General features: G+C 39.2%; 1 protein-coding gene across 1 annotated transcript in view; it reads right to left on the bottom strand.

The window, feature by feature from the left end:
• LOC122207715 overlaps positions 1-26,011 on the bottom strand; it is a 167,244-nt gene that overhangs the window by 78,433 nt on the left and 62,800 nt on the right. The window contains exons 3-7 of the mRNA XM_042917902.1: positions 21,468-21,780; positions 20,580-20,647; positions 7,444-7,504; positions 4,907-5,033; positions 4,503-4,598 (exon numbers count right to left, since the gene is read on the bottom strand). Coding sequence (XP_042773836.1) covers positions 4,503-4,598; positions 4,907-5,033; positions 7,444-7,452 — 232 coding nt within the window. The 5' untranslated portion in view covers positions 7,453-7,504; positions 20,580-20,647; positions 21,468-21,780. The remainder of the gene's footprint in view (positions 1-4,502; positions 4,599-4,906; positions 5,034-7,443; positions 7,505-20,579; positions 20,648-21,467; positions 21,781-26,011) is intronic.

The following is a 26,011-nucleotide window of genomic DNA, read 5'->3' as shown; positions in this document are numbered from 1 at the left end:
CATAAAGAATAAATTTGGTCTTTGTCCCAGAGCTTCAAAAACCCTTGGAATTTCCTGAGTGATAGGAGTAGTTTTTTTGCTATGAAGTGATTCTTGGCAGATCTCTAGATAGCTACAGAATGGGGACTGGTCACCAGAAGGATCGAGCATGTTGTTAGAGGGTAGGGACTTTCAGCTACTTGACCTCTGGGGATAAGAGAGGAGCCAGAGACTGAGTGGCCAGTGACTCAATCGATCATGCCGAAGTAATTAAACTCTAAAAAACACTCTGGACACCAAAGCTCAGTGGAGTTTTCTGGTTGGTGAACACACTCGATGTGCTGGGAAGGTGACACACTTTGATTGCACAGGGAGAGGGCATAGAACCTTTGCATCTGGAAGCCCACTAGACCTTGCCCTAATATGTATCCTTCAGAGTAAAACTGCAGTTATAAGTATAGAGCTTTCCTGAGTTCTGTGAATCATTATAGCAAATTATACTTGCAGGAAATTATTATACTCGTGGAAATCCCCAAATTTATAGCCAGTTGCTCACAAGTGTAGGCCTCTAAGAACCCCAAGACTTGCAGCTGGCATCTAAAGTGAGGGCAGTCTTTGGGTGCCTGGGTGGCTCAGCCGGTTGAGCATCCAACTCTTGACTTCAGCTCAGGTCATGATCCCAGGGTCATGGGATCGAACCCTGTGTCAGGCTCCACTCTCAGTGTGAAGTCTGCTTGGGATTCTTTCTCTCTCTCCCTCCCCTGCTCACACTCTCACTCTCTCTCTATAATCAAAAAAATTTTTTAATAAATTAACAAAGACATGGGGCACCTGGGTGGCTCAGCTGGTTAAGCGTCCAACTCTTGGTTTTGGCTCAGGTCATGATCTCACAGTGAATGAGTTCGAGCCCTGCATCACGCTCTGCACTGACAGCATGGAGCCTACTTGGGATTCTTTCTCTCTCCCTTTCTTTCTCTGTCCCTCCCCTGTTCTAGCTCTTTCTCTCTCTAAGATAAATAAATAAACATTTAAAAAAAAACTTAAAAAAAAGAAAGGGAGGGAGGGCAGTCTTGAGTACAACCCTACTGTGTTGTGGGGTCTATGCTAACTCTGGGTACTTAGTATCAGAACTGCAGCACTCCCAGTTGGGGTGGAAACAGAATAGGTTCCAAAGTAAGGATATATTAGCCGCATTTGAAAGAGAGAGGGCTAGCCACGAGGGAGAAGAGCCTAAAGTAAGTCTAAGGTTTGGAACTAAACTGATGCGAGTAGCCTATAGGGAAGACTCAGAATATGTTATGTTCTAGTGATTCAGTAAAAATACTGCTTGCCTTGGAGTTTTGTGGTGCTGATCTCATGAGAAGAGAGAGACTTGCTCATGTACCGCTGCAGTGACTGACAGAGGAGGCAGCTAAAGTTTGAGGCAGACAGAAAGAAAAGAAGACAGTGCAAAATACTGTCATGGTGGGGCACCTGGGTGGCTCAGTAGGTTAAGCGTCCGACTTTAGCTCAGGTCATGATCTCACGGTTCGTGGGTTTGAGCCCTGCATCGGGCTCTGTGCTGACAGCTTGGAGCCTAAAGCCTACTTCGGATTCTGTGTCTCCCCCTCTCTGTTCCTCCCCCACTCACACTCTGTCTCTCTCTCTTTCTCAACAATAAATAAAGGTTAAAAAATTAAAAAAAAAAATACTTTCATGGAAAGATGACAGGAACCAGAAGCAAACTGACTGGAGTGGAATTCCAACTCTGACAGCCACTCACTGTATGTTCCTGGGCAATTATTTCATCTTTCTAAGTCCCCATCTCCTCTTCTACAAATGGGAGATAATCCTTACCTAATGATTACTGGGAGGGTAAGGAATAATGCATGTAAATGTCTTTGAGTAAAGTGCTCAGTATTTGATAGCTATTATTATGAAAGAATTTTTTTACCCAAAATGGGGATTTTAGGCAAATAAAATGGAGCCTAACGGACCATCTCAAGCCAGAAACAAGGAATCCATTCCAGCATAAACTTTTTTCTTCTATCCCCATATGATCTTTCAGCAACTTTCACCTAGTTAAACCCCTAAGTAATTTTTAAAACTGTCCTCTTCTATGTCTACTGCCAATGAATGGCCTCTTCCAAACCAGAATCACCTCCTACTTAGACCACTGCAGTAGCCTCCCAGCCCATCACCTCACCAAGTTCTCAGACTCTTTAATCTATTCAGCAACCAAAATTAATGTGGCCTGGCCTTCCACTGCTCAAAACCAAATTCCCCATACTCACTGGCAAAGGCTAAATGATCTCCAGTCTTGACTCACACTCCTCTCTCGCTTGCTCATGGGCCCAGTAACACTGGCTTTCTTTCAGTTCTTCAAACACACCAAGCTTTCCCCTCCTAGCAGGGCCACACAGGGGTTCTTCCCTCTGCCTGGAGTTTTCTTTATATCTTAAATAGTAAGACCTAGCACTGAGCCTAGTACTACAGTAATTCTGAAATATTGATGAGCACAAATGATTTTTCACTATGTCTACATTAATAGTAAAATCAGGGGCGCCTGGGTGGCTTAGTCAGCTAAGTGTCCGACTTCAGCTCAGGTCATGATCTCACAGCTCATGGGTTCAAGCCCTGCATCGGGCTCTCTGCTGTCAGTGCAGAGCATACTTTGGTTCCTGTCTCCCTCTCTCTCTGCCTACTCCCCAGCTTGTGCTTTATCTCTGTCTCAAAAATAAATAAAAAACATTTTTAAAAAACCCACAACAGTAAAATGATATGAAAATATCTGTGATTTCCATTCATGTCAAAATCATAGGAACTCCTAATACTGCTATGGTTTGTTTCATACACCATAATAGGAAGATATGCTAAATTTCAATTAGAGGATACTAAATATAAAGATGCACTTTTTCTTTTCATCCAGGTTCATGGACTCCCTAAATTTTATCCAAAAGAATCCAAAATCAGCAACCTCTGAGTTAGAGTGATCCTTTAAAAACATGATGTCACTCCTCTGCTCAAATCATCTCATTCAGAATAGAATTCAAAGCCCGTACCAAGGCCCACCACACCCCAAATCATCTGCAGGTATACCTACTTCCCACCTGCACCTAATACACAAACACAAACACATGTACATCCTGCTACTTTGCTGATCTCCTTTCACACAAGTCCCTCTTTGCTTATTTATTCTGCTCCAACCATAACGGGAGGAGCCAAAAAAGCTCCCAGGGACTTTGTTCTTCCTTTTCCTTCTGCCTAAATCTCTTCTACCAGATATTTACACTACTTGTTCCCTCACTTTCTTCAGGCCCTGGTTAAAATATTACCTCATCAAAGAGGCCTTCTCTACCCTCCCTTCATATCACTTACCACCATCTGACATTATGAATATATCTATTTTTTTCTCTCTCACCTTATAGGACATAGGCTTCAGAAGAGCAAAACTCTGAATTTTTTGTTCAGTGCTGTAATCCCAGCACAAGGACCAATGCTTACTAGACAGTAATGCTCTCCTGGAGCCTTTAAGATAAGGTAACACTTTATCCTAAATCTCTCTTCCTCTGCCACCTCTCCCTTTCCGTTATGGGCACAGACCTTTCTGTTTTTCCCAACACTGTCCATCATAGATGGTGACTACAATCACATACAAGACTCTCAACTACTATTTCAGTATGGATTTTCTTTTTTTTTCTTTAATTTTTTCTAATGTTTATTTATTTTTGAGAGAGAGAGAACAGGAGTTGGGGAGGGATAGATATAGAGGGAGACATAGAATCTGAAGCAAGCTGCAGGCTCCAAGCTGTCAGCACAGAGCCTGACGTGGGGCTCGAACCCACCAACCACGAGATCATGACCTGAGCTGAAGTTGGATGCTTAACCGACTGAGCCACGCAGGTGTCCCTCAGTATGGGTTTTCTACTTCTGCATATTTAGCTTCTGACTTTCTGCTAAGCTTCCTGATTCTCTTTACTAGATTCTACTTTTTTATGGATATTCCGATTTTTTTATGGATATATTTTAGCCCTACTTTTTTGATTCCAGTTCTTAGTAACATACATGATTAGCAAACTGCAGCACCTGGCAGACTCCTTTGCACAAATTAATAAAAGAAAAACATTGGGTAAAGGAAAAACGCACAACAAACTGATAAAGCAAGTCACCAACAAATAATACTAATGAAGACGAGTACTTGGAGGAGGGGCAGTGCACATACACACACATGTTTTTTGGGGGGGTGGTAACAGAAAACATTTAAAGGAGTCCAAGAGGAAGAAAAGCTAGCAAGAAACTGATTCTAAAATACAGGTGAGAGTTTTACTGGAGGGGAAGTAAAGGGCACCTTCTACCTGAAGTTACGAGGGGTGTCGGCAAAAAGTAGTAGAAAGAGTAGTGAGAGAAGGAATGAAACAGGTCATTTGTAAACTCATGCTAAAAGGACTTACTTTTTCCCCACAAGTCTAGATAACACCCAAAGGTGCTGTTCCTTTACGGATCAGCCGTAGTGCCTTGCTCCTGCCCAATCATTTCTCACTCACCTGAACATAGGCCTTTTGTCAGCTCTCTGCCAACCATCCAGGGCTCTTTCCCTTGTTCCAATAAGGAGATGACTTGAGGCTTAGGAATGTAAAATCCTGCTCACAAGAAAAGATACGGAACATGGTTATGCGGTGGGTAAACCAGATCCAGAAATCAGATCCAGTCCCTTGGTGACCAAAGAAGAGATGCCACTACAGGAACAGCCAGAGAAAAAGGATGACGCTTCAGCCACAGTCATTGCAGTTGCCCATTTCCAACTCTTCCTTTTCACTGCAGCTCAAACCATTTTTTTGGGATAGGGAGCAGAAATTCAGCTGGTAACTTGAAAAGCAGCTGGGAAATTCACTGTGGAAAAGAAACATTCCAGAGGAGAACTCTAAATTACTGGTATAGGAGCCCTTACCCATTGACAGCAGATTGCTATAGTTCTCCAACATCACATCTCTGTACAAGTCCCTCTGACCAGAGTCCAGGCACTCCCACTCCTCCTGCGAGAAGTCTACAGACACATCACTGAACACCACTGAGCCCTGAAACAATAAATATATGCATTACTTGTGTAATAAGGGAAACAATTCAGAGGCTACTGCATTTGTATTGTGGGGTAAAGAAAATGAGCAATTACATTGATATCACTCAATCATTATCTTTTAGGATCTTAAAAATAGATGCAAGAGTAATCAGTTTATTTTGTAATAAAATATTTGGGGGTGCCCGGCTGGCTCAGTCAGTAGAGCATGGGACTCTTGATGTCGGGGTTGTAAGTTTGAGCCCCACATTGGGTGTAGAGATTACTTAAAAAAAACCACAATCTTTAAAAAAAAAAATCTAGGAATAAACATGAGGTGAAAGACCCATACTCTAAAACTATAAAACACTAATGAAAGAAATCGAAGAAAACAAAAACAAATGGAAAAGACATTCCATGCTCATGGGCTGGAAGAACAAATATTGTTAAAATGTTTATAATATCCAAAGCAATCTACAGATTTAATGCAAACCCTATCAAAATACCAACAGCATTTTTCACAGAACTAGAACACTCCTAAAATGTGTATGGAACCACCAAAGACCCTGAATAGCTAGCCAAAACAATCTTGAAAAGGAAAAAAATGCAGGTATCACAATTCCAGACTTCAAGTTATATTGCAGAGCTGTAGTAATCAAAACAGTATAGTACTGGCACAAAAATAGACACATAGATTAATGGAACAGAACGGAAAGCCAAGAAATAAACCAATAATTGTATAGTCAATTAATCTATGACAAAGGAGGCAAGAATATCCAATGGGAAAAAGACAGTCTCTTCAACAAATGGAGCTGGGAAAACTGGACAGCAACATGCAAAAGAATGAAACTGGATCACTTTCTTACGCCATGCACAAAAATAAACTCAAAATGGATTAAAGACTTAAATGTGAGATCTGAAACCATAAAATTCCTAGAAAAAAATACAGTAGTAATTTCTCTAACATCAGCTGAAACAACATCTTTTTAGATATGTCTCCTGAGGCAAGGGAAACAAAAGCAAAAATGAACTATTGGGACCTTATCAAGATAAAAATCTTCTGCACGGCAAAGGAAACAATCAGCAAAACTAAAAGGCAACCTATGTAATGGGAAAAGATATTTACAAATGACATATCTGATAAAGGGTTGGTATCCAAAATATATAAAGAACTGATCTGACTCAATACCGCAAAAAACAAATAATCCAGTTAAAAAGTGGGCAGAAGATATGAACAGACATTTCTCCAAAGATGACATACAAATGACCAACACACATTGAAAAGATGCTCAACATCACTCATCATCAAGGAAATGAAAATCAATACTACAATAAGATACCACCTCACACCTGTCAGAATGGCTATAATCAAAAACAAAAAAATCACAAGTGTTGACAAGGATATGGAGAACAAGGAACTCTCTTGCACTGTTGGTAGGAATGCAAACTGGTGTAGTCACTGTGGAAAACAGTATGGAAGTTCCTCAAAAAATTAAAAATAGGGGGCACTTAAGAATGGTAAAGGATTGGTGGGGCACCTGGGTGGCTTAGCCGGCTAAGCATCTGACTTTGACTGGGGTCATGATCTCGCGGTTTTTGAGTTGGAGCCACATGTTGGGCTCTGTGCTGACAGCTCAGAGCCTGGAGCCTGCTTCAGATTCTGTGTCTCCCTCTCTCTCTGCTCCTCCCCTGTTCACACTCTGTCTCTCTCTCTCTCAAAAATAAATAAACATGGGGCGCCTGAGTGGCTCAGTCGGTTAAGCGTCTGACTTCCGCTCAGGTCACGACCTCACAGTCCGTGAGTTCGAGCCCCGCGTCGGGCTCTGGGCTGATGGCCCAGAGCCTGGAGCCTGCTTCCGATTCTGTGTCTCCCTCTCTCTCTGCTCCTCCCCCGTTCATGCTCTGTCTCTCTCTGTCTCAAAAATAAATAAACGTTAAAAAAAAAATTAAAAAAAAAAAAAAAAAAAAAAAAAACAAAAATAAATAAACATTTTAAAAAATTAAAAAAAAATAATGGTAAAGGACTGGGACACCTGGGTGGCTCAGTTGGTTAAGCGTCCGACTTCAGACTAGGTCATGATCTCATGGTTTGTGGGTTTGAGCCCTGCATCAGTCTCTGTGCTGACAGTTCAGAACCTGAAGCCTGCTTCAGATTCTGTGTCTCCCTCTCTCTCTGCCCTCCCCTACTTACATGCTGTCTCTGTCTGTCTCTCAAAAAATAAATGTTAAAAAAATTATTAAAAAAAAAAAAAAAAGAATGGTAAAGGATTATCTGGTTAGACTGAAGAGAAAAGGAGAAAAGGGGACCAAGGATCCTGAAGGGCAAACCTGATAGCTAGAAATTTCAGGAGTAGGAAAACAAATACATGACCATTAAAACATTTTTTTTTTATTTGAAACTAAATGTCAGGAAAGAAAAAGCATCAACTTACCTGGGCCATGGCTTTCTTTCAGTATTGCAGGAGAGGATCAGTTCTCCTTGGGGCTGTTTTCCTGAGAAAGGATAGTGTTTTGAGAAAGCAGAGCTGGGGAAGCAAAGAATGCTGTAGAAATCACACTGGCTTTCCAGTTGACTACTCTGGGTCTTATAACTGTGGTTAGTGGGAGTATGGGATAAATCCGACTCCTTCAATCCCAGAAGCCCCAGGCTTTAGCTACAGTATGATAGATCCTGGCTAGTGGATTCAAAGGAATATAGACTGAGATTTCCTCTCCTTCATCCGATTAACCCAGGTTCTTGCCTCAGCCACATGATTCAGGCCAGACTTTGTCCCACCTCAGTGATGTTGCTCTGAACCCAAGACACAGCTGCTGTGACCTGCCTGAGCAGATCCCTCCTCTGCAGCCCTCACTCAGGTCCCCAGGCACATTTACCCAAATGATACTGTTTGGCCAAGAACACAGTATGCTTCGATCAGAAGGACTAAGACTTACCTAATCAAGTCTTCTTACTTCCCAAGCCCAAGATAGTCTGTCAACTTCCACCTCCCCAAGACAACCCCCCACCCCCACCATACACAAAGGCACTCCTCATTCTTCCCCTATAGCTCTTAAAAAAACAATTAATTTTGCTTATGTGTTTTTATCATGCAAAACAGTCAAAGTGTCAACTTTCATAGCTTTTGGGTAAGAAAATTTTTCTGACTTATGCATATTTATATAAACTTCTCTTTTTTAGGGGCACCTGGGTGGCTCAGCCAGTTAAGCATCCGACTTGGGCCCAGGTCATGATCTCACAGTTCTTGAGTTCAAGCTCCGCATTGGGCTCTGTGCTGACAGCTCAGAGCCTAGAGCCTGCTTCAGATTCTGTGTCTCCTTCTCTCTCTCTGCCCCCACTAGTGCTCTGTCTCTCTGTCTCTCAAAGAGAAAACATAAAAAAAAATTTTTTTAACTCCTCTTTTTTAACACTTTTTCAACACTTATGTCTTTAATCAACTATTATTTTATTTTGGTATAATATTATTTAATAAAAGACTATAGTATAAGATTATAAATTTATGATATATCAGTTAAGAATCCTACTTAATTTCTCTCACAGAAGAGGCTGGCTACCCAAGTGTATCAGAGTCACATGTGAATAATATATCTGACTTAAAATTCACTATTATTTTCTATGCCACTAAGAAAGAAAAAAAAACTGTATAAGATATATCCTGATTTCAGATATGTTGAAACAAGCAGGGGGAAAAGTGAGCCTTACAGCAGGTGACTACAGCATTGATTTAAATGCTATGCCATTATTATAGATGATACATGTTTGGATTTATTTGTGGTTCTATTTTGATTCAGTGATCTATCCTTATTCTTTGGCCAGCATCACACTCTCTATTTACTATAATTTAAAAAATATGTCGTGTAATTTAAAAATATGTCTCAATAAAAGGCTGCTTCCATTACATACCTATTAGAATGGCCAAAATCCAGAACCCTGATAACACCAAATGCTGGTGAGGAGCTACAGGAACTCTCATTCATTGCTGGTGGGGACGTAAAATGGTACAGCCACTTTGTAAGACAGTTTGACAGTTTCTAACAAAACTAAACATCCTCTGATCATATGATCCAGCAATCATGCTTCATAATATTTACCCAAAGGAGCTGAAAACTTATGTCCACACAAAGACTTGCACACAGATATTTATAGCAGCTTGATTACTAATTCCCAAAACTTGGAACCTTTAGTAGGTGAATGGTTAAATAAACTGTGGCATATCCAGACAACAGAGTATCATTCAGTTATAAAAGGAAGTGAGCTATAGAGCCATGAAAAGCTAAAAAGGCAGCTTAGATGCATATTACTAAGTAAAAGAAGCCAATATGAAAAATGGCTCAGACTGTATTGTGGTAGGTCCCCTTCCTAAGGAAAGAAAAAAGAACCCTCAAGGCAATCTTGCTATTCCTGTACTTCACAACATCCCTAATGACCTTGTAACATGAGACCACTTAATCAGACTACATGTTTGTGTGTTACCATATATGGGAGACAAAGAAGTAAAAATATATTAAAAAACTGTGGCACGTGGCATTTGGGGCTCAGTTCTTTGGATATGAACCCAACTGAGCAGTGCCTGCAGGAGTAAAGTTGCTTCCTGGAAAGAAAAGCCTCAGTGTCACGACTCTGTGCAAGAATCCTGCTACAGTATGACTCAAACTATATAACAATCTGGAAAAAGCAAAACTATGGAGATAGCAAAAAGAACAGTGGTTTCCAGGGACTGCGGGAGGGATGAATAAGTAGAGCACAGAAGACTTGGAGGGCACTGAAACACTCTGTACGATACTATAATGATGGATACATGTCATTACGCATTTGTCCTAACCCACAGAATGTATAAGAATGAACCATAATCTGAACTATGAACTTTGGATGATCATGGGGTGTCAGTGTAGGTTCGTCAGTTGTACTAAATGTACTTGGTGGGGGATGTTGATAATGAACGAGGAGGCTTTGGGCATATGTGGGAAAACTCTGTACCTTCCTCTTGATTTTATTATAAGTCTAAAACTGCTCTAAAAAAATAAAGTCTTTAAAAAACAAAAAACAAAAATCCTTGGACACCTTGAAGCCAGACTGTCTAGATTAAAAATAAATGGGGGCATATGGGTGCCTCAGTCAGTTAAGCATCCTACTCTTGATTTCAGCTCAGGTCATGATCTCACAATTGGTGAGACTGAGCCCCATGTCGAGCTCTGCACTGATAGCATGGAGCCTGTTTGTGATTTTCTCTCTCCCTCTATCTCTGCCTGCCCCCAGCTCATGCTCTCTCTCTCAAAATACATAAACTTTTTAAAAAAAAATCCATAAAAGGGGCGCCTGGGTGGCTCAGTTGGTTAAGCATCTGACTTCAGCTGAGGTCATGATCTCGCAGTCCGTGAGTTCGAGCCCTGTGTCAGGCTTTGTGCTGACAGCTCAGAGCCTGGAGCCTGCTTCAGATTCCGTGTCTCCCTCTCTCTCTGACCCTCCCCCATTCATGCTGTGTCTCTCTGTCTCAAAAATAAATGAACGTTAAAAAAAATCCATAAAAGACAGATTCTATGTGACCCCTGGGTGTCTCAACCGGTTAAGCATCCAACTTTGGCTCAGGTCATAATCTCACGGTTGATGGGTTTGAGTCCTGTGCTGGGCTCTGTGCTGACAGCTCTGAGCCTGGAGCCTACTTCAAATACTGTGTCTCCCTCTCTCCTGCCCCTTCCCTGCTTGTGTTCTCTCTTTCTCAAAAATAAATAAACTTATAAAAAAAAAGATTCTCTCTCTGCCCCTCTTCCCCACCTGCACACGTTCTCTAAAAAAATTAAAAAATAAATATAAATAGGGGCGCCTGGGTGGCTCAGTTGGTTGAATGTCCGACTTTGGCTCAGGTCATGATCTTATGGTTCGTGAGTTCAAGCCCCACATCGGGCTCTGTGCTGATGGCTCAGAGCCTGGAGCCTGTTTGGGATTCTGTGTCTCCCTCTCTCTGCCACTCCCCTGCTCCTGCTCTCTCTCTGTCTCTCAAAAATAAATAAATGTTAAAACATTAAAAAATAATAATAATAAATAAATATAAATAAAAATTTAAAAATAACCCCTCATTACTCATCTCTTCCAAAAGTTTCGTGATATTCTGACTTACTTTCCCATATGAGCATAAATCATTTTAAAAAAAAGGTACTGGTATTTTTCTTGGGGCTGCATAAAATACGTTAATGTTAACGTCAAAAAGGAGTTTTGACACCTTTATGATTTTGAGTCTTGCTTTCCTAGAACACGGAATACTTTTCAATTTATTCAAGTCAATGTTTGTGTCCTTCAGGAACAATGAAGTTTTCTCCATATGTATCATGCTCACTTCTTTTTCAGATATTCCTGGGTATTTTATACTATTTTTGTGGCTGCTATTAATTATATGTATACATTGTAAGTATAGTAATTAATGCACATGTAATATAATAATTATAAGTATATAAATTAACGAACACAATATTTATCTAAAATTACATATTTATATTATAATGTTTATTTATTTTTGAGAGAGAGAGAGCGAGCAGCAGAGGGGCAGAGAGAGGGGGAGACATAGAATCTGAAGCAGGCTCCAGGCTCCAAGCCATCAGCACAGAGCCCAACATGGGGCTCAAACTCACAAACTGAGATCATGACCTGAACCAAAGTTGGATGCTCAACTGACTGAGCCACCCAGGCGCCCCTACATTTATTATGTTATATATAAATGTGTTATACATATACATTATTATTTACTTATTGTTACACTTTTTCCAATGTATCTTCCATCTGTTTTTAAGTATACAAAGTTCTATTCATTTCTGGATATTGACTGTGTACCTTTTTGAATTCTCTTATTGTTTGTACTAGTTTTCAGTCTGTAATAGGATGTTAAACTATGCCTCTCTCATTCCCAGTTTAGGAGAAGCCCTGGAGAAGAAGAACAAGACAACAGGGACCATGAAACTCTCCATTCCACAGTGAGAACCCTGGCCATCTTATGTGTCCTGCAAAAGGAGCTGGCTGCAAACTGATTGTGTGCCTTTGGTTCAATTCAACATCTATTCTAAAGGTATTTTGGAGATTGGAGCATGTATGAGAGAAGCCGTCTTTGAGAGAAAGATCTATTTCTGGAAAGCACTGCTGTGCTCTGTTATTTCTCCTACCTCACAAGGACAGAAAAGTAGGACCCAAGTGCCACCAGGGTTCCAAGTAGAATGTGACAGGAGTTCTTGGGAAAACTTTCCTTATGTTCCAGAGTTTAGAAAGCACAAAGACTGTGGGGCCTGATACCCTCTTGGGACTAGATATGGGCCCCACAGTAGGAGTGGGCAAAGGTCTAGGTTTATTCTAAACCTACCAAAAGGATTTCCAGCTCTAGAGAAGAGCTCCATGGAGGACTGATGCCCAAAGCCTGAATGTAGGAACTGTAAGCAGCTACCTGAAGTAGAGCCATTGCCCTCTCCTTAGAAGTAGGCAGATGTGGGGTGCCTGGGTGGCTCAATTGTTTGAGCGTCTGACTTCGGCTCAAGTCAAGATCTCGTGGTTTGAGGGATCTTCAAGCCCTGCATCAGGCTCACTGCTATCACCCTGTCAGGGCAGAGCCCACTTTGGATCCTCTGTCCCCCTCTCTCTCTGCCCCTCCCCTGCTTGTGTTCTCTCTGTTAAATAAATAAAACATTAAAAAAAAAAAAAAAAGGAGTAGACAGATCTGAACATGGCCCAAAGCAACAGAGAATAAGCATCCATACAATTAAGATTTTTCTTTTCCTCTCTTTTTGCTGCTTCCTACTTCAAGGAGTTGTCTAGTGTGACAGAGAAAAAAGAGAAGCAATCATCAAGCTTTTTCACTGGAAGCTTCCAGTTCAAGGACCCAGGAGGTTAAAGTTTTATCTTTTTTTTTTGAGAGAGAGCGAGAGCACATGTGCTAGCAGGGGAGGGGAAGAAAGAGAGGGAGAGAGAGAGAATCTTAAGCAGGCTCCACGCAGAGCCTCATGAGGAGCCCCAAGAGGTAGGGCTCAATCTCATGAACCATGAGATCTTGACCTGAGCCAAAATCAAGAGTCAGACGCATAACCAAGCTACTCAGGCACCCCAGGAGGTTAAATTTTTTAAAAAGTTCACAGCATTGATTAGTACAGTGAAATGAACATTCTAATTACTAAAATGAGACCCATTTTTGGACTGAAAGAAACCAGAGGACTGTTTATTATCCAACCATAAATGAAACACTTATCCATAGGCAGAAAATGAACTGGCCTAGAGAAGCGTGATACTAGAAGTTATAGGAAAAAAATAAAGCAATTGTGTTTTAGTTATTTCCTATGGAGTACTAGTTTTCTAATGGATTTAGAAAAAAAACAAAACAAAAAAGGTTAAATAATAACTGCTGAAATTGCTTTCTCCCTGATTTTATTGTGAATATTTCTGGTATTTCACCATTAGGCCTTAAGTTAGTTTTGCTTTTTTTTTTTTTTCTTTTAACTTTAGTTTTTAATTTAATCCAAGTTAGCATATAGCACAATAATGATTTCTGGAGGATTTTTTTTTTTTAACTTTTTAATACAGAAGTTTCCAAACATACACAAAAGTAGAGTTTAAATAGTATGAAAACCTTCCATATACCCATTAGCTTCAATAATTATCAAGTCATAGCCAATCCAGACTCTCCTCCACTAATTTTAGGTTAGCTGTGATTTTTGTTTTAATAGTTTTATTGAGATAATCTTCAACATACTGTATTAAGTCAATCATTTAAAAAATTTAAATTCTATGTCTTTTAGTATATCACCACAATCTAATTTTAGAAGATCTTCATTTCCCCTAAAAGAAACCCCATTTACAGTCTCCATTTTCCCCTCCTTCATCAGCCCTGAGCAAACACCAATCTACTTTCTGCCTCAATGGACTTGCCTATTCTAGACATTTCATATAAATGGAACCATATGATATGTGGCCTCTTGTGACTCGATTCTTTCATTTAGCATGTTTTTATATCCATGTTATAGCATGTTATCAGAACTTCATGACTTTTTATTGCTGAATAATATTCCATTGTATGGATATATCACATTTTGTTTATGAATTCATCAATTGATGGGCATTTGGATTATTTCCACTTTTTGGCTATAGTGAGTAATGCTGCTATGAACATTCATGGACAAGTTTTTGTGTGAATAAATGTTTCAGTTCTCTTGAGTATATACCTAGAAATGGGACTGCTAAATCATATGGCAACTGTTTAACTTTTTGAAGAACTGCCAAACTGTTTTCTAAAGAAGTTGAACCATGTTGCATTCCACCAGCAATTTCTCAAAATCTTCATCTTGTTATTATCTTTTTCATCATAGGCATCCTTGTAGCTATGAAGTGTCATCTCACTGTGGTTTTAATTTACATTTTCCTTATGACTAAAGATGCTGAGTGAAGTTAGCTTTTAAGAACCCAGTTCTTGAAACTGAGAACAAACTGAGGGTTGATGGGGGGTGGGAGGGAGGGATGGGTGGGTGACGGGTACTGAGGAGGGCACCTTTTGGGATGAGCACCGGGTGTTGTATGGAAACCAATTTGACAATAAATTTCATATATTGAAAAAAAAAAAAAAAAGAACCCAGTTCTTTAGAATGCTTTCCTAATGTAATTTCCACGACAGTCCATTACTTTCCCCAAGGCATTCCCATTCATGTTGGAAGAGGCAACAACTCTATTTCCTATTAAGGACAAGGAAATTGAGGGTGGTATGAATATTCTGAATGGCTGATGGGACAGGGGAACCAGCACATCTTTGCATGGTTTTGGCTGGGAGAAGGGATGATGGAAGTAATTAAGACAGAAAGGGCATAGGCCCAATAAAACTGGGGAGACTGACACTAATCTTGATTCTCTTTAGTAAACTCCAGGCATTCAGTTCATTTTTTCACCTGTACAACCCATATTACTTTAATCCAGAGTAAACCTGCTCAAAACACTGAGTGCTAATCTTGAAAAAATACTATCTGTATTCTAACTCTCCTACTCTTGTGGCTGCTAATTTTTAGGTAAATAGAGTCATAAGGAAAGTTAATAGTCTTATGAAATCACAGAGTCACCATTGGAGTTTTCAATCACTGTGTAATGAAGCTAATATTTAACAGGGGCACATACCTGTTGTGCCCATAGCTCCTTTCCTGAGGAAGAAGGTGCCCACCCGAATATAAAATTTAAGTCTTGTTTGATCATTTTAAAAAAGCAAATTTTGGGGCACCTGGGTGGCTCAGTCGGTTAAGCGTCCGACTTCGGTTCAGGTCATGATCTCGCAGTTTGTGAGTTCAAGCCCCGTGTCAGGCTCTGTGCTGACAGCTCAGAGCCTGGAGCCTGCTTCAGATTCTGTGTCTCCCTCTCTCTCTGCCCCTCCCCCATCACACTGTCTCTCTCTCTCTCTCTCTCCTTCAAAAATAAATAAACATTTAAAAAATTTTTTTAATAAAAATTCTATTCCATAATAGACATTACTTGGGGAAATATCTCAAATTTAATTACTTCCTCAATTAACTGCTGACCCCTTGCCCCCAATAATCTATCAAAGTATGAGAAAGTTTTGAAGGTTGAAAAAATGACTTACCACAAGAAAGCCAAAAAAAAAAAAAAAAAAATCAATGTGAACACTAACTAAACCTTAAAAAAACTTTTGAGGGGCGCCTGGGTGGCTCAGTCGGTTGAGCGTCCGACTTCAGCCCGGGTCACGATCTCGCGGTCCGTGAGTTCGAGCCCCGCGACGGGCTCTGGGCTGATGGCTCAGAGCCTGGAGCCTGCTTCCGATTCTGTGTCTCCCTCTCTCCCTGCCCCTCCCCCATTCATGCTCTCTCTGTCTCAAAAATAAATAAACGTTAAAAAAAAATTAAAAAAAAACAAAAACAAAAACAAAAACAAAAAAAACTTTTGAGCTCTGGCGCCACTTAAAGTAGCCCAACAATAGCAGCACTTTTGCTCAACATAAACTCTCAGGTATAAGAGAGTCTTTTGTATTTGGTCTTTTATTCAATTCCAAGTAGGAAAGGAGAGAAGTGAAGAAAAAAGAAAAGAGGGTTCCTGAATAGTAGCTGACTCCATGTCTTAGAACAGAAACAAAATTGGCATGTTCTGCTGCTGCTGCTGCTGCTGCTGCTGTTGCCAAAAGATGATACTCTCAAAGTATCAGGTGCTCTGCTGAAAGGATTCCCTTTAAGAGTCTCCTAAGGGGAGCCTGGCTGGCTCCATCAGTAGAGCATGCAACTCTTGATCTCAGGGTTGGGGGTTCAAACCCTACACTGCAGGTAGAGATTACTTAATAAATAAAAGTTTAAAAAAAAAAAAAGACTCCTAAAGGGGGCCCTCATTGGCCACACAGTGAAAATTTATACAATATACTATGAATACCTCTCCTGCCACTCCTCCTTGTATTATGATGGAGTCTACAAGAACCAACAGTTGATTAAAACATTGAAAAATGCTTTAAGTCCATAATAACATGTGAGAGAAAAATATAAAGTGCGCAAAAGAGAGTGAATAAAAAAATTTTTAACTAGCCATAATTACTGATTATAGGTATGTGTATTCTTTCTCATCTTATTATTTATATTCCTGGTATAAGTGCTTGTTTCCACCTATATAATCTGAAAAGTATAGACTCAAGGAACTTTGAAAAAAAAAAAAAAAACAGCCTTAGAAATAGGAAAAACTGGGGTGCCTAGGTGATTCAGTCAGTTGAGTGACTGACTCATAATTCTGGCTCAGGTCATGATTTCATAGTTGTGAGATGGAGCCCCATATCGCACTCCACGCTGGGCATGGAGCCTGCTTAAGATTCTCTTTCTCCCTCTGCCCCTCCCACCTTCCAAAAAACGAAATAGGAAAAACTGTACTGAAACCAGGAAGGACCCATCACACCTGTGGCCTCACACAATAACCCTGGATAGAGGGTACTTCACAGTCGGCACAAGTGGGCACGCACAAATCCAAGTAGAAATAAGGTATGATAAAATAATAAGCCGAATGTCCCAAATGAGAGCTCACTGCAAACTCAATTCTTATTATCACCTATGAAATAAACACTTTATTAACAAAATTAAACCCCGAATAATTAAATAGTGATATTAATTAGGAAGATTTAGTTCTTTTTAAGAACACCTAGCCTAGCCCAGTACATCTTCATGACAGGACAATGAGCTGTGATGACATTGCAGACCATGCAAAACTTTAAACACACATCACATCCAATAGAAATCTGTATTAAAAGCAGAAATGTACATGTCTGATGAAGTATAAAAAGGGACTCAGCACGATGATCACTAGGCTCAGGTTCTAATCATCTTATATTGTGCAACTAAGTCCCAGGTATGAACCAAGAATTAAGTGAGAACTCAGTCTTTCTCCCATCTGACTTGGTAATCTGTGTCTTCTTTTTTTTTTCTTTACATTCTTCTAGAGGTTTATCAGTTTTATTAATTCCAAAAACAAAATTTTTGGCTTTATTAATTTTCTCTATTGTACATTCATTTTGTATTTCAATATACATAAATTTTTATTTGAGCTCTAATTCTTATTATTTCCCATTTTTTGCTTTCTTTGGGTTTTAGTATACTTTTTCTTAACATCTTGAGTTAGATCACTAATTTTTCAATGTTGTTTACTAGCAGATCTATATATTTTCCTCAGGTTCAGCTTTAGCAACACCACACATTGTGATATATTTTCATTGTCGTACAGTTAACAATATTTTTTAATTTCCATTGCAATTTCTTCTGTGGGTCACTTGTTATTTATAAATACATTGCTTAAATCCCAAATATTGCAGATATTTCTAGGCATCTTTTTGTTATTGACATCTAGCCGAATTCCACTGTGATCAGAAAACATACAGTATGGGGGCACCTCGGTGGCTCAGTTGGTTAAGCATCTGACTCTTGGTTTCAGTTCAGGTCATGATTTCATGGTTTGTGGGACTGAGCCCCGTGTTGGGCTATAGGCTGACAGAACAGAGCCTGCTTGAGATTTTCTGTTTCCCTCTCTGTCTCTGCCCTTCCCCCACTCACTCTCTCTGTCTCAAAAAAAAAGTAAATAAACTTTTTAAAAATTTTTAAAAAGAAAACATACAGTATTATTTCAGTCCTTTAAAATTTATTGAGATTCCCTTTATGGTCCAGCATATGATAAATGTCTCATGCATCTGAAAATAATGTATACTGCAGTTGTAAGGTACATTGTTCCACATATGTCAAGTAGGTCATTTGTCAATTACGCTGTTCCAATATTATACAACTTTACTGGTTTTATATTGATTGTTCTGTCAGTGAGAAGTGCTGTGAAAAGTGAGAAAAGTGCTAAATATCCCCTACTATGATTGTGATTTGTCCAACTACATCTTTTAGTTCTGTCAAATATATCTGAAACATTTTACAATGGTATGTACATTTAGGAGTGTAATATCTTACTGGTGGACTGACCTTTTTATTATAAACTATTTTTCTTTCTAACAAAGCTTCTGTTCTAAAGTCGGTTCTCATACAATGAAGTGAGAGTGTAAATTGATAAAAATCTTTTAGGAAAACTATCAGTGTATTTTAAAGCTGAATATATGCATAACCTACAACACAAATATTGCACTCTTATGGATATACCCAACAGAGTGCATTCATATGTGTACCAAAAGACATGTACAAGAATATTCAAAGTAGCCTTGTTCATAATAGGCCCAATCTGAAATCTTGAAAATAACTCAAATGCCAATCAATAATGGAATGGATAGGGGCGCCTGGGTGGCTCAGTGGGTTAAGCGTCCGACTTCGGCTCAGGTCATGATCTCGCGGTCCACCATGAGTTCGAGCCCCGCATCGGGCTCTGTGCTGACAGCTCAGAGCCTGGAGCCTGTTTCAGATTCTGTGTCTCCCTCTCTCTCTGACCCTCCCCCGTTCATGCTCTGTCTCTCCCTGTCTCATAAATAAACATTAAAAAAAAATAATAATAATGGAATGGATAAATTGTGTTCTATTCATACAATGTAATTTTAAACAGCAATAATAATGAATGACCCACAACTACATGAAGCAACATGGATGAATCTTGCATATTCATACTACATAATATTATTACATATACATTCATATTACATGTGAAATAAAATGTTAAACAAAAAAAGCCAAGCACCAATTGTGTGGTACTATTTATATAAAATTCCAGAACAGGGAAAATTAATCTATGGCTGTAGAAGATAGAATAATGGTTATATTTGGGAGAGGTGAGTAGTGAATGGGTGGGACAAGAATCAGGCTTCTAGAATGCCGGTAACGTTCTATTTCCTAATCTGATTTGGGATCTGGTTAAATGAATATGCTTACTTAAAAAAATTCATCAAGTCGTATATTCTTTGATTTCTCTACTTTTGTAATGTATTTTATACCTTAAAAACAATATGACATACCTTCGTATCTGCAGAGAAAAAAATTAAAATGCCAAGGTATTAGAGAGAAAACAGATGACTATGTTTATAAACTGCTGGTAGGAATTTAACTGGTACAACCATATTGAAAACCAGCTCAGTATTATCTAGTAAATTTGAAGATATACACATATCCTTTGGCTTAGCAATTCCATTTGTATGTTTATACCCTAGGAAAGCATGCATATGTGCACCAGAGTACTTATAAAAATATGTGTAGAGCAGCCCTTTCAAATCAACCCCAAACAGGAAACAACCAATATCTAAACATATAGCTGTGGTATAACAATAAGGGTAAGTCTAAGAAATACAATATTGTGAGGAAAAACAAGACTCAAAACAACACTACCCAGCAGAATTTAATTTCTATAAAGTTAAAAAGGAAAACCTAGACTATATTGCTTAAGGATGTGTAGATATGAGGTAAACTTTTTTTTGTTTTTAAACATCAACAAGAAAATACATTATCACCAAAGTCAGAGTTACTTAAAGAGGTGAAAAGAAGTTTATTCTTGGGGCAGGACTAATAGAGGCTACTGGAGGGCTGACACAGGTTCCTGTTATATTAGAGGTGCCCTTTATAATTACTTCTTAAAATGTCTATATTTTAAGCACTTTTGTGTATCTAATATTTAGGAATTTTTAACAAAGGAAAAATTAACTATATAACAGCTATAAATTTTTCCTGAAAACATAAGATATGAAATGATGAATGCTATGAGATTCCAATCTTGAAAATAATGTATACTGTATGTACATAAGGAAATGTATTAGGAGGAAATTGATAAAAATATTGACAGCGGTTATATCCGGGTAGTAGGAGCTTACTTTTGCTCTCTGTAACTTTCCATTTTCCAAATTCTTTAATCATGGTGTGTGTGTGTGTGTGTGTGTGTGTGTGTGTGTGTCTGTTTAAAAGAAGCAAAAGCTTAATACATAGGAGAAATGAAGCTATTTTCTAAATTAATATGTGAACACTATGTAGACGGAAATGATGGAGAATACTGGGATTGTGTGCCCACCCTACAGCATCTCATCATTTTCTTTAATGAGAATTTGTAGGAACCAGGTCACTTGGTGAGTCTATGTTAAACAAGGCCAACCAGAAGAAAAGCAAAAAGTAAACCTCATCGCACCTTTTATTTGGCTTGGTCAACAGCCATTCCTCCTTCTTCCTCTGGGGACCTATCTGAGAAGAGCAGAGCTGAGGAAGTAGAAAGGAATCATGAGATGCCAGGCCTTCCTTGTGGCCCAAAGGACCAGAGCAGTAGTAGCTCTGGACTCACACCTACCACTCATGGAGAGAGATCAGAGTCTATGCTGTTGGGAGCATTCCAGTCTGAGCATGTCAGAAGGGGAGAAGCCTCTGCTGTCCAAGACCAAAATCTTGTCTTGACCTCACACAACCACTGGGACAACGCACACTGCCACCCTGGCAACAATGACAGGCACCCTCCAACTGCACACACGGTGCCACAAAAAATTACATGCTCATACTTACACATCCTCACATAGTCACAGATATGCAGTAGGCTTAGTTTTGCTAACGCTCATAAACCACAACCACACATACACATACACCCCTCAGGCAACAGTCATAGTCGCATAATCACAAGTTCTATACACTCCCCACCTCCTACACACAATGTCACACAAAACGAACGCACACTATCGCAGACCCACCATGGGGACAGCTACACCGACACACAGAGCAGCACAGTCAGAACCACACATTTACAACTGACATCTCCAGTTACACCTGCAAACAGAGGTCCGCGCATGGTCAGTCGCAATGACACACCCACCACAGAGACAATCACACCCCTACACAGAACGCCGCACAGTCACATAAGGTCACAGTCGTACACATGGAATCCTGTTCCTCTTGCCCCTTCCCCCAGTCCCACCAAGTCACCCCTGCCGAGACTACGGACCCGCCCAGACCGCACCTTCAGGTTGCCCCGGTCAACCTACGGACGCACCTGCGCAGCCTGGTGGAGCCCCCCAAAACTTAGGCCGCTCACCTTGCAGTTACCCTTCCCGGGAGGCCGACGGTCCGGCAAGCGAGTGAAGGAACGGCCGTGCTCCTGCGAGGCCTCTGGGAAATGTAGTCCGGAAGGAGTCGGCTCAGACAAGATGGCGCCTGGTGTTTCGATTTCCTGAAGGCGCAAAAACCTGGGTGAAGCCAATATCCTTGCTCCCCTCTCCATATCGCATCAAGGGGCCGTCCAGATCCACGCTCAGTCTCCAGGTTAGGCTCCCACAGGACACAGCCCACATATCCTGGAGATAAGCTTCCTCCATGGAGCTTGCCAGTCCCTGGGAGCCACATATTTCCTAAAAATAGAAAAAGGTTGCTGGGTTCCCACGGAAGTTGATTAGAGCCGAAAGAACTTCTGGGAAATGTAGTCTAGAGGTGGAAAGGGTGAGACTGCCTCCCATGTAGAGTGTCTTACATGACTGAACTTCACCACAGTGAAGAGAGGAGCCTCACCCAAGACTTTTTTGGGACTTGTATATGTTAACCTTAAAAACAAAACTGTCAGGGGTGCCTGCGTGGCTCAGTGGGTTAAGCCTCCAACTCTGGATTTCAGCTCAGGTCATGATCTCTTGTTGGGGAGGTAGAGCCCAAGTGGGGGTCCAGGCTGATAGCAGGGAGCCAGCTTGGGATTCTCTCTTTCCCTCTCTCTCTGTCCCTCTGCCACCTACTTATTCCTAATAGAAAAAAGAAAAAAAAAGAGGATGGCTATTAAAATGTAAAAATAGCTAAAAACAAACCAAATCAAAAAAAGACACCAAAGTTTTGGCTGAGCCTGATATGAGTGGAAGAGGATGAAGGAAATAAAGTAAAATAAGTAGGACTTGGTGGAACAGAGTTTTCATGAGAATTCTGTAGGACCGGAGAGTATGGGTGCAGCTATTGCAGAGATGAGCGTAGAAAAGAACTATGAGGAAGAAAGTAAAGTGTGAAATAAAATGGCTTGTTATGAAAATTGTATGCTTCAGATCATGACAAGCCTGAGATTCAAATCCTAGTCCTGAAAATTACCATCTATGACCTTGAACTAATGATTTGTGCTGTGTGCACAACATATTCTACATCATCAAAAATCTTGAACACAGTATTTTTTTTCAGGAGTGTCATATGGATTAAGAAAACATGTGTAAAGCTTACACAAAATAAGTTCTTAAAGGCTATTACATTAAACACTCCCCAACTCATTATTTGAGGCCAGTATTAAATATAGAGTTACTGTATGACCCAGTAATTCCAGTCCTATACATAGATCCAAGAAAATTGGAAATGTACATTCATGCAAAAACCTATACACAATTGTTCATTGCAGCATTATTCACAATAGCCAAAAGTGGAAACAACCCAAATGCCTGTAAAAACAGATGAATGGATAAAGTGTGTTATATCCTTACAACAGAGTATTATTTGGCAATAAAAAAAACATGCCACAACACAGATGGCCCTTGAAAAAATTATTCTAGGTGAAGAAGCCAGTCACAGAAGACCACATTTCATTTATAAAAAATGCCTAGAATATGCAAATCTGTAGATACAAAGAGTAAATTCAAGTTACTTAGGGTTGGCAGGGTTAAGAGGAATTGGGAGTGGTTGCTGATAGGTGTAGGGTTTCTTTTTGGGGTGATAAAATGTTCTTGGATTAGATGATGAAGATAGTCATACAAACTCTATGGATGTGCTAAAAGTGACTAACTTGTACAACTTAAGAGTTAATTTTATGGTTTGTTAATTATATTTATTTATGTGCATACTTTTAAAAAGTTTGTTTTTAGTAATCTCTATATCCAATGTGGGGCTCAAACTCATGACCTTGAGATCAAGAGTTGTATGCTCTTTTGACTGAGCCAGCGAGGCTCCCCTATGTGCATTTTTTTTTTTAAATCAACTTTACTGAGTTACAATTTAGGTGCAATAACATGCACTCATTGTAAGTGAACAATTTGATGAGTTTGAACAAATATAGACATCGTATATCTGAATTTGTGTAACCATTGACGGGTTTATGCACTTTTGAGTTGTTTCCATATTGGCTAATATAAATAAATCTGTTATGAAGTATTTGTGTACAAATCTTTTCGTAAACATATGTTTTCATTTATATTGGGAAATATGTAGGATTGGAATTGGTGGATTATATGATTAGTGTATAATTTTAAAAGAAACTGCCAGGTTGTTTTACAAAGTTGTACCATTTTACATTCTCACCAGAAGTATATGAAAATTCCAGTTGTTTCACATCTCACATCCCTTCTATATTTGCTATTGTCAGTCTTTTTGATTGTAACCATTTGAGAGGGTTCAAATTGTGGCATCAAATTGTGGTTTGATTTGCATTTTCTGATGACTATGGATTTCAGCATATTCATACACTTATTAACGGTTCTTTTATTTCTTTTGTGACATCTTAAATTTTTTTCCATTTAAAAATTGGTTGTGTTTTTATTATTGAGTTGTAGTAGTTTTTACATACTTTGATAAAAGTCTTTTGTCAGACATACATATTGTAAATATTTCTCCCTGCCTAAGGCTTGCCTTTCTCAATTTCTTAATAGTGTCTTTCAAAAAGTAATTTTACTTTTGATAGAATCTAATTTATCACCTCTTTTCTTTAATGCTTTATGCTCTTTGTGTTCTTTCTAAGAAAACGTTGCCTATCCCAGTGTTATTCTCCTCTGTTTGTTCGAAAGTTTTTATAGTTTTATTTTTTATCTTTAGATCTATGGTCCACTTGAAGTTCATTATTGTGTATGGTGTGAGGTAATAATAAAAAATACTTTTCCATATGGAAATCCAGTTGTTCTAAGCTATTTGCTGACAGTTTGTTGAATTACCTTAATGTCTATGGTAAGCAAGATATTAGGCTCCCCAAAATGTCCACATTTGAATTCCTGGAACCCATTGTTACATGGCAGTGGGGATGAAAAGTTGATATTTAGCTGACTTTAAAATAGGGAGTTGTCCTGAATTATATGGTTGGGCCGAGTGTAATCACAGGATCCTTAAATGGGGAAGAGGAAGGCATAAGTGTCAGTGTCAGAGTGGTGTGAGGGAAGACTCAGTCATTACTGGATTTGAAGATGAAAGGAGGCCATGAGCTGAGGAAAGCAGAGTTTCTCAAAGCTGGAAAAGGAAGGAAACTGATTCTCTTCTAGAGCATCCAGAAAAGAATGCAGCCATGTCAACCGTTGACTTTAAGCAGTGAAACTCATTTCAGACTTTTGACCTAAAGAAGTATGAGATAACTATGTGTTGTCTTGAGCCACTAGGTTTATGGTAAATTGTTACAACAATAGGAAACTAATACATTGACTTTGTAAAAAAAAAAAAATCAATTAACTATGTATGTGTAGGTCTAATTCTGGAATCATCTCTATGTTTATTCTTAGCAAATATTAATGTAAATAATTTTTATCGAGATATAACAGACAGCATGAAATTCATTTTAAATTTAACAGTTCAGCAGTAGATTTTATTATATGCACAAGGTTGGGCCATCATCACTGTTATCTAACTCCAGAATATTCTCATCATCGAAAAAAGAGACCATGTACTTGTAGCACTCACTCTCCATTCTCACCTTCCTCCATCACTAGTTTCCAAAAATATACTTTCTGTTTGAATGGTGTTGCCTATTCTGGACATTTCATATAAATACAATTATACATTTTGAAGCCATTTGTGTCTGGCTTATTTACTGATGCATACTGTTTTCAAGATTAATCTAGGATGTATCAGTACTTCATTCCTTTTTATTACTGAATCATATTCTATTGCACAAACGTATACATTTTGTTTATCCATTCATCAGTTGATAAACTTCTGAGCTGTTTCTAGTTTTGGGAAATTATAAATAATGCTGCAATGAATATTCATGTACAAGTTTTTGTGTGAATATATGTTTTCAGTTCTCTCGTGTATATACCTAGGAGTGGAATTGCTAAGTCATACGGTAATTCTATGTTTAACTTTTTTTATCACACTTTTTTAATGTTTATTTATTTTTGAGAGACAGAGAGAGACAGAGCATGAACGGGGGAGGGGCACAAAGAGAGGGAGACACAGAATCTGAAGCAGGCTCCAGGCTCCAAGCTGTCAGCACAGAGCCCCACATGGGGCTCAGCTCGAGCTCATAGACTAAAAGATCATGACCTGAGCCCAAGTCTGACGCTTAACCGAGCCACCCAGGTGCCCCTATGTTTAACTTTTTGAAGAATGGCTAAACAGTGCACACTGGCTGCACTGTTTCACAATCCCACAGGCAATTGTTTGAGGGTTACATTTTCCACATGTTAAAAACACTTGGCATTTTTCCATTTGTTAAAATTATAGCCATTCTAGTGAGTGTGAAGTGACATGTCATTGTGGTTTTAATATGTATTTCCCTGATCACTAACGATGTTGAATGTCAGTTTCATAGAAATGTCTATTCAGATCCTTTCCCATTTAAAAATTGAGTTGTCTATTATGGAGTTGTAAGAGTATATTTTGGATAGAAGTTCCTTAATAGATATATGATTTGCAAATATTTTCTTT

The sequence above is a fragment of the Panthera leo genome, chromosome E2, assembly GCF_018350215.1.
Source record: "Panthera leo isolate Ple1 chromosome E2, P.leo_Ple1_pat1.1, whole genome shotgun sequence".
Taxonomy (NCBI): Eukaryota; Metazoa; Chordata; class Mammalia; order Carnivora; family Felidae; genus Panthera; species Panthera leo.
This window is presented reverse-complemented; position numbering and strand designations above follow the sequence as displayed.